The 14859-nt window shown below is 42.2% G+C and overlaps 1 protein-coding gene and 1 long non-coding RNA gene across 2 annotated transcripts in view; both read left to right on the top strand.

The window, feature by feature from the left end:
• Nucleotides 1-14859, top strand: part of LOC117240286 — a 122089-nt gene that overhangs the window by 39147 nt on the left and 68083 nt on the right. The gene's annotated exons all lie outside the window — the stretch shown is intronic.
• LOC117240282 (chymotrypsin inhibitor-like) lies at nucleotides 12798-13251 on the top strand. The gene is made up of 3 exons (XM_033506276.1): nucleotides 12798-12882; nucleotides 12985-13088; nucleotides 13165-13251. Exons 1-3 carry the CDS (start codon nucleotides 12831-12833, stop codon nucleotides 13243-13245), a joined length of 237 nt encoding a protein of 78 aa, XP_033362167.1. The 5' UTR covers nucleotides 12798-12830; the 3' UTR covers nucleotides 13246-13251.

Genomic DNA, 14859 nt, shown 5'->3' with positions numbered 1-14859 from the left:
TAAAAGTTGCTCGAGCGAGAACGCCGCTGAAGCTTTCGCGATCCCCGTGTCACATTACTGCGATCGGAGCATTTTCACGCGTTATCCGAATGTTACATATAACAAGAAGGAAAAGGGATGCGCAGCGCGCGAGTTACTGGATGGAACGCGTCATAAACGTGGTTTCTCCCCTTGCAAAGAGATTCAAGATGGAGTCATCTGTGTCGTCGCTCGTCAAAGAGACAGGAGAGAAGCCGTCAACGTCTGGAGAGATTGATGCCCCGGGCTTTGAATCCGACGGAAGATCAAGGGAATCGCGCGACCAGAGGGATCTCGAGCGAAGAATAGAAAATTTAAACAAACTAAAGAACGAAGCTAGCGAATAAGAACGGATGAGCTATTCGATCGGCGCGAAGCTAGTCAACGGTTAGACCATGATGCAGACAAATCGTTACGATCCTCTGAATCGTCGAGCCTCGATTTATCTCCGGCGGGCAATTCCATAAAGTGCTGCTGGCACGGCAGCCGGAAGAAAGACAACCACAAATTACAATGGTGCCCGGTAATGGAGGGTTACACGTCGCAGTTGCCTCCATTAAATTCATTTCGCCATTAGCTTCGATCGAGCGTTGCGTATGGCACGTTAGACGCCGAGGATGCTACACGGGTTATCGAAAATCGCTTCCGCGCGAGTTATAAGAAGAAAGGGAAAAGGTACGTACGAGTTCGTGTATTAGGATATTTATGAAAACTTGCAAAAGTTATCTACCATCTTTCTTCAACGTTGCTACGCTGGTTTGAGAGTTTAATGCGTAAAGGAATGAAATCTCTCTTCTATTCGTATCTAGTCTCTCGGTAACTGTTTCCAGTAGTACCTTTTTATTTATCGTTGTTGGGTTCTGCGTATATTTATATTATTTATATATACGTTCTTCCGAACGTGGGTGTACTTACATGTACGAATGAAATCGATTTCCGGGACAGATGGTTTCCTACTACCCGGTTCCACCGGTGACTCATTGTTCTTGTCCCCGGTTTCTTAGGCGGGCCGTTTTCCAAGGAAGCGCGCCATTAATTTCTGTATTACGTAGCGATCGGTGAACGCGGGCGTTATTATCGAGAAGCCGGTCCTCGTAATTACAGGGCTTTCGCGTGCCGACAAATTTTTATTACAACGCGTATGGATCGCCACGTGGCACGACTTTATTTATATTGGCGATGGCGTTCACTCGTGGAACGATCGTCCGTGAATTTTCGTGACTCAATGCCGTACGTTTCGCGAAGCTGCCAAGTCGTTTGCTATCCTGTCCATCTACCCCTGTTGTTTAGGCCAATCTATTCCTCCAGCGACCTCGTTTAACCGCCGCAGTTCATCGCCGCGAAGAACGGCTCTGCATTCTTTACCACGTGTTCACCCTGCGTGTTAACTTTGCTGTCGGCGTTAAGTATCGCTTTTTACCCTTAAATGCACAGCATTGCTGTTTGCAGTATATATTCTTGACCACTGCTACCAGGACATTTACTTCTTATACCTATATTTTATTAGAAAATTCTAACACATTTTACTTTGTTTTACTATCTTACGTTATAAAAAACACGTGTTACTCTCTTTCGACAATTTACGCTGTAAAAAGTATATAGCGCGAGCGAAAGAGTCAACAGGCAATCTTCTCCGGTACGTAGATGCGTACGGGAGAACACAACATCGCGATTTCGATTAGGAGAATTACTGGACAGGAATCGAAGTAGGTCGTAATTTCTTTGGATTCTTCCCTTCGTTTCCACATGCACGCTCGAATCGCCACCTGCGTAAACGGTTCTTCTTTTCGGGTGATCACGTGGTCGCCCAAGGGCGAAAGTTTCCAGCAACAGGAAATGGAGAGGCGAAACGAGGCAGAGGCCGGCCCTTTCGCTCCCTTCGGGCGCCGACTTAATGGCGACCGATCGGCCATACCGTTGTTTACGATTAGGATCGTAACTGCTAGTCGAGACAGATAGGATCCAGAGGCCCTAACTTGACACTGGGGAGGCAGGCAGACAGGTGGAACGCTTCCTGGAATCTAGAATAGCCGCGTAACCCGTTTTATGGATTTCGTTATCGTCGATTCGGCCGGTTATTATACGCCGTTAGGACGAAACCGCGATAGCTCCAACCGATTGCGTTCCAACGATTTACGAGTCTAATAGAGGAGGCGACACGTGAAAATGGCGGCCCGGTGCCCCTCCATTTTTGTTTCCATATCAGCCTTTCAGACAATTTTCCCTGAAAAGGATTCCCCTCCAATTTTCTTCCATTAATTTCTCTCCGCTTTATTCGCCTTTTATTCCAAACGAAGAAAAATACTGAAACGTATCGGCGTAGCAAATTACGGCTTCGAACAAAGCGCGCCATTAAAATTAAACGACACTCTGTACAGGCTGTTCGTTGCAACGGTGAATTTTTTTACATCGGCATGTTTCAGGCTCTTTCGTCGATCTGACGAGAAAGTCTTTCGAGCAAAAGTCAGCATTCGGTTGGAAACAAATCGAAGAACTCGCGAGAAGAACCGCGACAAGCAGGTTTTCGTTAATTTACCGATGTCCAGCAATTTGTTAGATTCAGAAATATAAATGTTCAACTTTCAATCGAGACGATCATCGAAGAGTCGACAGAGAGAAAAATCAATGCAAGACTGTGCATCCAGCTCGCGCAGGCCGAAGCGGAGCGTCTCTTGGAAATTTCCATGCAAATGGAGCCGAGTTTCGAGGCGGTGATTTTATTTCTCGAAAGCCAATGCCGTTCCCCTGGCCTCTGGCCATGATTGACACGGGCCTCCTGGTACACGCGTGTGTCGTCCAGCCCCACGTAGAGCTCTATTGGGGTGGCAAGTAGAGGAGAAGGGGTGTGCTAGCAACGGTGGCAATGGCGACTCGTCGAGGGTTCTTCAACGTTGCCACCCTAGTCATTACTTCGGCATTAACGGGGGATGATTCTCCCTCTCTTCTTGGCGGATTCACTGGTTCATCGGGACAATCGGACAGAGAACGGACGAGTTGAGGGATAAAGAGTAAAAGAGTAAGGGTGACAAGAGGAAGGAAGGAGTTCTCCAGGGAACGAGCGTCGGCCGAAGTTAAATCGTTGGATTTACGAGCATGGTCGTCGTTTTCCAGTTTCTCGCGTTTCTCTGTGTTTTGCGCTTGTATCGCCGATCTTCGGCCGTCGAGCAGGAACTTTGAAGCATCGAGCAACGCTTAATTACACAGTGTCGAACCGTAGTGATTTTCGCTTATTACCGTGCTAATAAGTAGATCGCTTTTTACGTTTTTATATACTTCTGCGCAATGCGAGTGGTCTACAGTCGCTCGTCGATTCAACATGTTTGAAAGTAAACAAATCGAAAGTGTAAACAAACGTATCGGAAAATGCGAGTATACAGATGGGCAATGTAAATAACCAAACGAAAAGTAACAAAGATAGCGGGAAATTAGGTCAGCGAGACGCGTCATAACCGAATAAACAATATGAAAGACGATTATTTGGCAAGCAACCTACTTTTTCTGCTTCTAGATAGAAATTGCAGAACAAAGAAAGCCGCGGTTGTGTTGGAGTTTGTCCTTCGATTAATTTTCTCCGAAGGCGGCATTAAAGCGGCGCCTGGGAGACGCGTGACGCATCGTTCATCCAGGAACCTTTAATCCGACACGCCGTGCTCGTTCTCTAATTCCGTCCGTGTCCATTGTTTCGCAAGAGTCTACGAGCTGTCGCCACCAAATCGAAGGATTCGTGGACGCATATTGCGTACCGGATCGCCGCAGCTGCTGCGGTTTCCGGATCCGATTGCCAGTTGGCCGAATCGTTGCCAAAATTATGTTCTTCTTTTCTTCCCTACGCTATACTTCCTTGCAACACTCCCACAGCGCATCTTTGATATATTCGCGTTCTAAATATTCGCGCAGCTTCGTTACTATCGTGCAAAGTTTGGAAATCTTGTTTATCTCCATATCGTGTGCATAGTTCTCGAAGACACAGATCGAATAAGAAACGTTCCTCCATATTTATTAACGCGTTATCGTGATTCATTCGAGCAGTTATCCCAGCAAGATATTTCAAACCAGTAGGTTATCGATCGAAGGAAATGCGTAATGAATTTTAATATACCGTTGGTCAATGTTTATACGAGTAATTAAAATTTATTAGCCGCTGATTCTACAAAAAGCTCATGAATATTGCTTTTAGCCGTTGGTTTATTCATAGATTTTTATTCACAGTTTATTCATAGACTGGTTAATTCATAGATATATTTCACTACTCGCAGAGTCTTGCTATAAATTGTAGAGAATCCATTGGTCTCGCCACTTTTTCGCGCTTTCATGATCGCGATTCTGTAAAATTCGTTCTTGAATCGCGTTTTGCATCCTTCTGATCTGTCCGTCTGCCAGCTACAAACAAGGATACATCAGCGTCCGTGGGTATTCGAACGTGTTCCCGTGGCTTGTTCCCTCGAAAAAAACGATTCAAGGGATCGTTCTCCTTTCACGAGCCTCTTCTCTTCGCTTCGCGCTCGCTCCTTCGCCGACTTGGAGAAGAGGCGATGGATTATTGACCGGTACGGTAATACGACGCTAGACACGCGCACTATTGCGAAATACAACGAACCGAGCGGTCCTTGGACTCCATTCTGGATAGAAATGTTTGCGCTCCTTGGACGGTAGCTACTGCTGCTACTGGCTACTACAGCGACCCGGTGAAAGGCTGCGAAAATGTCAGATCGCGAGTCGGTGGACACGATCGACGCCGACTTCCTTGTTTAGAGATAAATCGATCGCGATTTGTGTAACTTTGGCCCAATCCTGCGCATCTCGCGTCCCAATTGTCTTAGCGTTTTCGGTGCCTTTACTTTTAATGTGCCGTATATAGCGCCTTTAGTCTTCGGTATTTCACGAATTATTACGCGTTAAGTGTAAATATTCCTCGCAATTTGCTTAGAAGGTCATAGAAATCATATTTTTAAGAATCGCGTGATTCTTAGCTTACCTCGGTCAGAGTAGGATCGCAGTAAACATGATACAAAAGTATCCAAAGCAACGAACGAACGGAGATAATGCTGCGTCAGAATATTAATGCGAGTAACAGTACACGATATTACAATGTAGTAGTCTTGTTACGAAGAATTTAATAAATCCTCGAAGCAGTTTAAAGCCTTGCGTTTACTAGATATCGATCAAACGATTACGCGGGCATTTGACACGCGTGTAAGTACCGTGCTAAAGATCCGTATCGTATTTACCATTAGCCTTGTTACAAACACGGAACACCGATAAGCGAATATAGAAACAGAGATCTGATTTTTCGGTGAGAAACTAAATCTGCAATTGTCAACATATTTTTTTTCGTCGACCTACGTACGTAAATTATTTATACGACGTTGTATCTATCTTCTCGCGATTGCCTTATCTTTCCCCATTTTTTTCCATTCGAAAACAAATATGCTCTACCTTTTTCCAATATAAGCGTCAAGATCGTAAATAACGAACCTTCTTTGGAGGATATATCGTTCCCGGTCATCGAATTAGCACGACATCAGTTTCAGTTTCCCAATTACGATACGAAGACTACAGAAAAAAGACACGACGAGTCAGATTTTTCGGATTCTTTTGGGGGGCGGGGCCACAATTTTAAAATCCGCTACGCGGATTAAACGATTTTACATTTCTGATTGCATGAGTACGTATTTTCATATACCTTGATCACTCTTCTGAACATTTCGAAACGTATCGAAGGTTCTGAGCAGCCGCTAATTCGTCGACTGTATTACACCGTATTTTCCTTCGATGCATAAAAGGCTCGCGACTGATCTGACGTCGATCCGCGTGTCCATCGGCTCGCGAGAGGCAGGTTCACGAACCTCGAAGCGGCTCAAGGATGCACGTGGTTCTCGTCGCCTGGAAATACGTGCTGGTACGCGCTCGCGCGATTGCATCGCGAGAGGATCGAGCTGCGCGAGTGTAAGCGACGGTGAACGCTTCTATTCCGATACTTTATGCCAAGTGGGACGGTTCGCCTGGCGAATTCGCACGCGAACGTACGTTCGTAACTAGGTGTATCGTCCAAGGGAAGCCGAACCTACTCCTGAGAGAGAAAGGCCAACGTATCGCGAGGAAGTGTAAATGAATTGCGAGTTTTTCCGCCAATCCGTGTTTTAGTCTTTTTTATAAATCAGACATTAAGAGCAAACGCAGACCAAGCCACGTTTTTCTGAATGCGACTTTGTAGCGTTAACTTATTCCAATAAGCTGTATGTTCATTGTATAAAAGGACAAACTCGTATTTTTTAAGTTAAATCCAGATAATATAACGAAATCGTTGTACCGGATATTTTGTGCTTACGTTTGCTTCGGGTAGCGAATTAGGTACGTTTCGATTTTGCTTTATAGATCTAAATACGTTATTTGCTTTGCGGAAGACACTTTTATCGGTGATTATCTCCTAGTCTGGAAATCGACCTCCGCTTCCATAAATCACAGAACTGTTTGCAGAAACAAATTGGCTAGAAACCGTTCGAGCAGATGTAGTACGTATCTTGACGAGTTGAACCTGTTACCCGAGGCGAATTCGTCAAGCTTATGATCTCTCATTGAACGAGGAGATTGGCAATAATAAAGCAAACGAGATGGGTGGTCTCAATTTTAATTTTAGCAAAAGTCACGCTTCGGGGCTTCGTCCCGTAGAACTTGAATATAGAAGCGGTTAAGTTGAACAGTTGTTAGCGAATAATTAACGTTCCACGAGGTACGCGAATAGTCCCTCTCCCTTCTTCGTGTTCCATCGGCCGTGTACAGGTAGAATCGCGTGTCGCGAGTCGGAGAATGGCGCGTGCAACATTTTACAAACGTCTGGAAACGCGTTCAAAATTAACGAAGGAGAAACTGCACCCGTTAAGAGCGTAACTGTTTGGTGTTATTAGCCGGATCTAACGGTGCGAAGCGACGTTGAAAATATACGTCGACTGCCTCCAAGCGGAAAGAACGATCGGACTTCCGAGCCAGTAATTTTCGCACTTGGCGAACGTCTGCAGTTTTCCTCCCTGTACCTTCAAAGTATCCGGATAGTTGCTTATCTTTAACGAGATGAATCGTAATTATATAATAATCTTTTTCCTCTTTTAGAACGTTCACCGTACACCGAAAAAGATTTCGATGAACATTCGCCGAATTGATCTTAGTCCGCATCGTGAATTTCGGTACACGCGTATTACCAACAACGATTCTCTCGTCCCTCGACTCGTGTGCCGTCAGGAAAATACGACGACAGTTATCGTGGTTGCCGGACTCGCGAAAGGGGTTTTCACGTTCCCCTCGTAAAATTGTGCACATGTTTCCTTGGCAACCATAAATAGGTGCCTTGAAATTTGGCCCAGCATCGTCGCAGGTGGAGCGTTTATTCTGAACCAGCAACGAGTATAACAGCGGGTGCGTATTCTGACGAACCGTCGTTCCGATGAATACGACGGAGCAATCAAACGTGGTAGGCTGTTGGTTTTTCAGTCCCGCTGAGATCACATTTTTGTTCAGATGAAAACAATAATTGCGCAGCAGAAAAATCGTTGACACGTTCTATCATCGTTTCTTTTTCTGCAAATAAATCGTGCAAGTTATCTAATTGTTCTATGTAACTAAGAAAGAAGTCTGTTACTTACTACCCGTGTAACCAGTTTATTAATGCTGTTACTCGATAAATTACACCGCAAGAAAGTCTGGATATCTAATTGCTTGGAACGATAGTTCTAAGTAATCCACTGTAATCGTAGCCTAATGGTAAAGTTCGCGATCTCGCGGATTTTTGTCACAGCTTTGTCCTTTTCGCTCTTCGCGCAGTGAAAGAGAGCCTGCTCGTGATCTTCCTAGGATCTCTGCGAAAGAAACTAGAAAGCTTTTCCGTACGGTTGAAAGCATCCCCTTCGCAGTCCATCGTGAGAAGCGTCGAGAGGACATTCGCTGAAAGCAGAGAGACGCGAAAGGCAATCGGCAAATCTACACCCTGCATTCCCGCGCCGCCCCAGCGAGGAATCCAATTTGCCAAATGCTTTAATTCGTTCAAAGGAAACGCATGGGCCAGTATACGCGAAGCCGCCGCGTCCAAGGCTCGGCTGAAAGCGCGTCACGGATGGACACGCGAGAGAATCCCCTTGTCGATGCGGGCGCGTGCACCGGTGTTTCCCTGGCAACCGTAAACAGGCGTGCGTGATATTCTAACGGATACGGTGGCCAGGTGAGGCAACCCTTTCGCGTACACGAAATACAACCACCTCGTCTCTCATTTTTCACGGTCGCGTCGATTCGGATTAATTCGCAATGTAGCCGGTCGTATTCTCCATGCGAAAGCTTTTGAGGATACTCCGTATCGTCGGGAACGTAATCTTCTTGATCGACCGTGCTCGTCGAGGTTTTACTACATTTGCTATGTTACTTTCGCGCAGAACAAGCGCAATCTTCGTAATGGAAAGGAATCTGTCCCGCGACGACATGGACACCGTCTTCTTCTCCGGAATGGGGATTGGGGATCGATCACGAATAGGGGACGATTAAACGACGATCAGAGCAGAGTGAACGAAAAGTCGTGGAAAATGGCCATTTAGAGTATTGGGTAGAGGGTTGTCTTTTTGGCGTTCAACTAAATGTGGTTCGAGAATTTCTTCTTTACGTACCGTGCGATACAAGAGCAACGAGTAAACCGTACGTGTTTATGCAAATTTATACTTTTACTAATACGAGTAACAGATATTTGTTTCATCCTCTAAGCATCGTGACGAGTATACTTTATTCTCAATACTTTTCGTATTTTTACATATTGCGTGTGTGTTTTTAGACGTTTTAATTTTCTGTAAATGCATAAGCATTCACGGACTAGTAAGGAGACTATGTTTATAAACGTCGATGGAACGATCTCTTTTAAAGTAATTCTCTTGAGAAGTAATACCATGGAGATTTTTGAACTGGATTAGAGACAGATAGAATCTACGAAGTACAAACCAATCGTGGCCTTTTTTTTGTACAATTAGTCCGGTGTCTCATCGACGATAATCGTCGCGTTTGCTCGAAGAACACTGGCAGGTAATCAAAGCGCACCGACCAGACGATAAAACGGACCCCTAACAGTTAGGTCGATTCACAGAGTTCACGATAATCCTATTAGAGCGTTAACGCGAATAGACATTCGCAAACTGGAATACATTTCACAGTGTTTGAAGCGAAAGTTCGAGAAAGCTAGGAGCTTCAATGGATGATCCAAAGACAACGCGATTTTACGGCCGCGTTTTAATTGAGATATAAATCGCCGGTTCTGCGACCCGAACCACGGTCCAGTTTTATTACGGAATTTAATGGTAGCCATCTACCTAACGACCTCCGCCTCTTTCTCCGCTAAATTTTACGTTTAATTCTCCTTTGATCCCTCTAGTCTCAAGAATAGCTAATTAGTCACAGGTGGTAATCAATGATTGTTAAAAATTTTATTGGTATCAATTTTTCCTTAAGCTTCTTTCTATTTTCCTTTATCGGCTTTTGCTTCTTGTACGGAATTAACTTGTCGATATTGCACGGATTTATGTATTAATACTGTTAATGCGCGAGGTTATCTTATCGTTTATTCAAGCCTATTAAAAAAATTTATTGCTTCGTGACACAAGTCATGTAATCTGGACCACGATGTTTACATTTAGGTGTTATTTGCTCGTATCGATTATTTCGGTAGATAACGAGTTGGGTATCACGTATTTGTACATCCTTCCCTTTTGCTCATATTGGGTATTCTGAAACATTCTTTCAAATGATTCCTCTTAAAGTTCCTTTCGCTTTTAAAATCTATTTTAACGACGAATGCAACGATGTAATAGTACAGTTTGTAATATATTAGAAAATTACAAAATATTTTCCTAAAAATTACTTATGGTATTCGTAAAAGTTAAACAAGAAATAAAGCGTCGGAAAAGTTCCTGGCGACTGGCAACCAGCCTAACACAGTCGTACACCGCGTCGTATTCGATAAGGCGTATACCTTTTACCGACAGTGGTAGTTAAACGCTACATAGGACAATTAGACAACATTTTCTGATAACCAAAAAATGCTCTCCTATCTAATCGCTTATTTTCTAATTCGTTATATTGTTTGTGCTCGAGCACCTGTATTCGATCATTGCATAAATTTCCACCGATTATTTATTAACTATAATATTCGTCAATCGTTTATTCGTTAATTAACGTTATGGACGAAATTCATGCGTAAAACGAAATAAAACGAAATTCGATACTTGCCATTCAGTGCTTAAGAAACGTTACACTTTTGGCGAGAAAGATGTCTGGACGCGAAATAGACGATGATCCAGTGAAAGATTTGTAACAACTTCGCTATAGAGATCTTCAATTTCCATAAATCTCATCGCGCCAGAGCCTCGTTCGTTGAGATTTTATGTGCTGCCGGTGCACTAAATTTTCGACCGTAAATGGACCGTTTGAGGCAAGGATTCTTTATATCGCGAGACTAAATCTCGCAATAGAAGGAGCGCTATGAATATTTTTCAAATTTTCAACGATATATCCTTTTTCTCCTAATCTTAATCTCTTCTCCTGTATTTATCATTGGCTAATCGATCGTTGATTCAACGTGCTTGGTAGTATTAACGACTGCCCGATAAACATGCTCAATATCATTAATAATTGAGCATGCAAAGATGTTTAAATAGAGAACAGTCGTGCTTCGCTGCTAACTTGAGTCACAGTCGGTAAAATTCCAGTTTTGAGAAAATGATTTGCAATATAAATAAAAGACTAGAAGTTTGGTAAATAGAATTTGTAGGTTCAAACGATCGATAATACTAGGAAAAATCGCTAATATTCTTCCCAATAGAAATTATTGTATCCCTCGTTTTCAATACGTTTTAACATCTTCTGCATGAACACACGAAGAAATAGAAAACACACGATCATCTTTCTTTATCTTCTTAATCTCGAAATCTCGTTCATCGAACACGGAACAGAATTTGGCTATATCTTGGCCGCTCCATTCCGCGGGATCGTCGATCGAGATATTCCATTCGCGTTCATGGAACCACGGGATTCATTCGGAAAAGTGTATTGTCCATAGCCTGGCTGGAGTTCCGTTTTACCCGGATGGAACATATTGAATCAACCAGCCGGAAGGAAACTCGGTTTCAGCGAAATATGGCAGGAATTTCGGTTGCCTTCGATTCACCCTCGACCGCTTCTCCTGCTGCTTCGTCTGACGATTTCGCTTCGTCCCGAGGGTCCTCGAAACACGTTTCGAGAAATTCGTGCTGATGAAACCGTTTGGATCCAGATGCAAAAAGTAAAATCCAAGTATACTGCTTAAAACTGTATCATACATGTGACGTGTTTGTGCTTCTTCGGATTTCAATCGCGTTTTATCAGTAGTTGCGCTTTGTTCCGACGTTTTGTAAACCCGGCTCGTTTCTGAAAGAACGTTCAGTCTGCTCTGAAGCCAGTCCGAAGAAAATACCATCTAAGAAGAATTGAGATATCTGGAGTATAACTATTTTTACAATATTTAGGAAACAAGCCTTTGCGTACGTTCTATTTGTTAGTCGTATTCGTAAAAATATAAATTTGGATCAACATGCCGAGTCTACTGATCGGTGTACGCGAATTCAGCGATTCAACAGTGTTTCCTCGTTGATGGAAATTGCTCATCCATTAAAACCAATGTCTCGCGCTTTGAGAATATTCAAGATATTCGAAACGTTCAAGAAGATTTTCCTTAATCACTAATCAAAGTTATTTATCGCGAGATTGCGATTTTACGCCAAGGGAGCGGCTGAGTTGTTAAAAAGTTGTAACGAGCTGAACGAAGCAAGACTTTTCGATTGTTCCAAAGGGTAAGCAAGTTTTAATTGGACCGGCATGTTTTCACGGGCGGCCGGTTATACCTGGGGAATCGGTAATCGAGGCGATTCGAGAGCTTATTTGCCGAAGGCGTTAGTTACGCGAGAAAAGTCACGTTTGCGGGAATTCAATGCGATTGCGATTAAACGCGGCCTGTTTGCCCGTGTACACGGCGAATAGACAAGCTGCCTGCTGCACAGCCACCGACCACTGTACGCAACATTAGCCCGCCCCTGTACCCCGATAATTTACCATCCGGCCCCCTTGATAGACGCGACTGCATCAGAATGAACTTGCTTGTTATACAGCCGTTCCCGTAGTTTCCCGTTCCAGACGATATATTAACAGCCAATTAACCGTTCGACCTCTCACGCAGACGACTTATTGTCGATAACTTAATGTTCTTTCGATTTGCTCGAATGGTTCTCAACATCTTCTGACTACTCTTTGGTCCATTAATGTGATAAATTGCTTTTGAATATGGGTTGCTCGTTGGAAGGTGCAAGATCGACGATTTAATATGCTTCAAGATGGAGATGGTGGATAAGAGATTAGCAGATCGAGATACGAATACACCGTTCCAAATAATTAGGGAACCTTTTAACGTGTTGCTTTTTATCTCATTCTCGTTGCTTGCCTCTATACATCTTTTTACATGATCCTTATGAATTTTTACTACGTTATCGTGCGAACGATAGACACGTCGATTTATCAAGCTCGTTTTACGATCTTGACAAATATTTTTTAAATTATTTTAAGTCAGATTAAGATTATTTTTCTAGATGAGTATACGTATAATCTTAAGTGATTATTTATGGAAGGCGAATCGAAAGTAAAAGCGATAAGGTAATAGTAAGCGGTTTTATCAGTTTTGAAGGATGAAGGTGTTGCTATAAATAAGCTTCTTTGAAAGATTACCTTTCATTTGAAACTACCGTCGAGGAAAGACATAAAACATGTCTCGTGTTATTGTTCTTCTCTTATTCATTGTCGTTGTTTATGTCAGCTGTAAGTATTTGACGATCAAATAGATTTCTTCCCGATTCTCTTTAGTTCTAGCAGTAGATCCCTTACAAAGAAATGTCTTAATTTCATATTATAATCGCTTAGCGATCAACGCTGGCATAATCTGTCCACCTAACCAAGTGTTCAAACTTTGTGGCACTGCGTGCGAGCCTCGATGTGGAATACCCCAACAACCAAACTGTATCAGCGTTAGTGTCTTCAAAGAAATTTCCTTATAGAGAAATTTTCTGTAACCGTGAATTAAAATTCGTTTGTTTCTTTTAGAAATGCGTGACGGATTGTCAATGCATAGACGGATACTTAAGGAATTCGCTGAACGAATGCGTCTTGCCGGACGAATGTTGAGGTCGTATAATTTATTGATTTATTAAATTATTGCCGGCCAACGAAAAAGAAGTTGTGTAACTTTCCACGAGAGAAAATAAACGATCGCCTTTCTCGATAACCTACTGTTTGACTTTACTCACCCATTCTGCTAAAATCGACTAACCTCGCGGCTGCTTTGTTTGAGAATGAACTAACATTTGCTCGATTAAACGCAAGGTGTGTGACGCGTTATCAATGAACCTACATTATCGATGAGTCATTCGGTACGTATCAGAGACTAAAAGCAAATTAGACGTATAGACTCAATCGCGATGATTCAACCCTGTATCTTTAATTTTGGAGTGGAAATATATCGAAAGTATGAAAAGGTAGAAAATATAAAACATCTTCAGCTTGGCATTGATCAATCGATTCAAAAATTGACGTTTAATTCTTTAATTTTGTAATTGCGAAACATTTTTCTGTTTGGTCGCAGTAACGTCTGTGATTATGAATGATCGATACGATACGGTTGCTTTTTAGATATCACGTTATTGTACAAAGTATTGGTAAAGATACCTTTCGTAAAAGACTTTTATCCAGAGAAATAAAATAATAAGTGGAAATCTCTATCTACGAGCGTTAAAAAAATTAATTGACGATAAGACTGATATCCGATATATGTATAGGTGTGTAATCAAATATTTGTATGTAGCAGTTTTTGTTCTCAGTTAACATCTCGATGCTTCTGTTGACACTGAATTGCGTCAGGCAATCTTTATTTTTGACCCTTTCGTTTCCAACGTCGACTATAGTCTGTGATTATAAGTGTTTACTATAGTCGGAGCGCAGTGTTCCGATCGGCTCTAATTATAAGATTGTAGGTATTGTTTTGATTCCGGCTTCGATTACATGCTACAAATACGGCTTTTTGGGAAAAATTAAAGGAGAGGTTAAATTAATTGTAATTAAAATTAAAAATTAAAGAAGCTATTTGCAGTACAGTGACTTCCAACACTGTTGCAACACCCTTTGAAATTGATTAACTTTTTTAAAATTGGGCCAAACGGCTTGGGTTTTTTTGAGAAGTCAAGAGCATTAGTTCACTAGATGATTTATGAAAAAATTAAAAAAAAATTGCATTTGAAACAGCGAAGAAAGAAGCAAAGGTGACACTTTTCGATTTTCATTTGGGCTTGTAAAGAAAATTTAAACAATACATCGTGAACATGTCTATCATAACGTTGATGCAGAAACAGACGATAGATTTCGTTGACTAGGTAAGAGATGTAGTTTTTAGGCCGAAAGTTACGTGATTTTTCGCTATTCTTAACCGTTTATAGCTTATAGTAACGTTAACCGAGGTTTGAGGGCTAAACATTGATCGACCATGAATCAGTCAATAATTAGACTTTCGTTTAACATATTCTCAGTGAGTTCTCCGTATAACGTGCAGAGGGAGCATAAGAAAGCGTTAATAACAACATTGATAAGTATCTCAGAAATATTTCAGATTTTTTTAAGAGACGTAGAATAGTCAAAGAATTAGGTTCGTACATAAACAATTCAGCTAATCTACGTAATATAAAAAAATACATTTGTTCATGGTGTGTTAATTGTCCTCAGTAATATGAAAAGTTCAGGCTCAAATTT

Source organism: Bombus vosnesenskii, unplaced genomic scaffold, assembly GCF_011952255.1.
Source record: "Bombus vosnesenskii isolate JDL3184/JDL3185 unplaced genomic scaffold, Bvos_JDL3184-5_v1.1 scf7180000014579, whole genome shotgun sequence".
Classification (NCBI taxonomy): domain Eukaryota; kingdom Metazoa; phylum Arthropoda; class Insecta; order Hymenoptera; family Apidae; genus Bombus; species Bombus vosnesenskii.
Note: the sequence above shows the minus strand (reverse complement) of the source record. Positions and strands in the feature narration are given on the sequence as shown.

Coding starts and splice junctions, on each gene's coding strand:
- LOC117240282 (XM_033506276.1), top strand. CDS start 12,831: ATGTCTCGTGTTATTGTTCTTCTCTTATTCATTGTCGTTGTTTATGTC. Junction 12,883..12,984: donor TGTCGTTGTTTATGTCAGCT/GTAAGTATTTGA, acceptor ATAATCGCTTAG/CGATCAACGCTGGCATAATC. Junction 13,089..13,164: donor AACAACCAAACTGTATCAGC/GTTAGTGTCTTC, acceptor TGTTTCTTTTAG/AAATGCGTGACGGATTGTCA.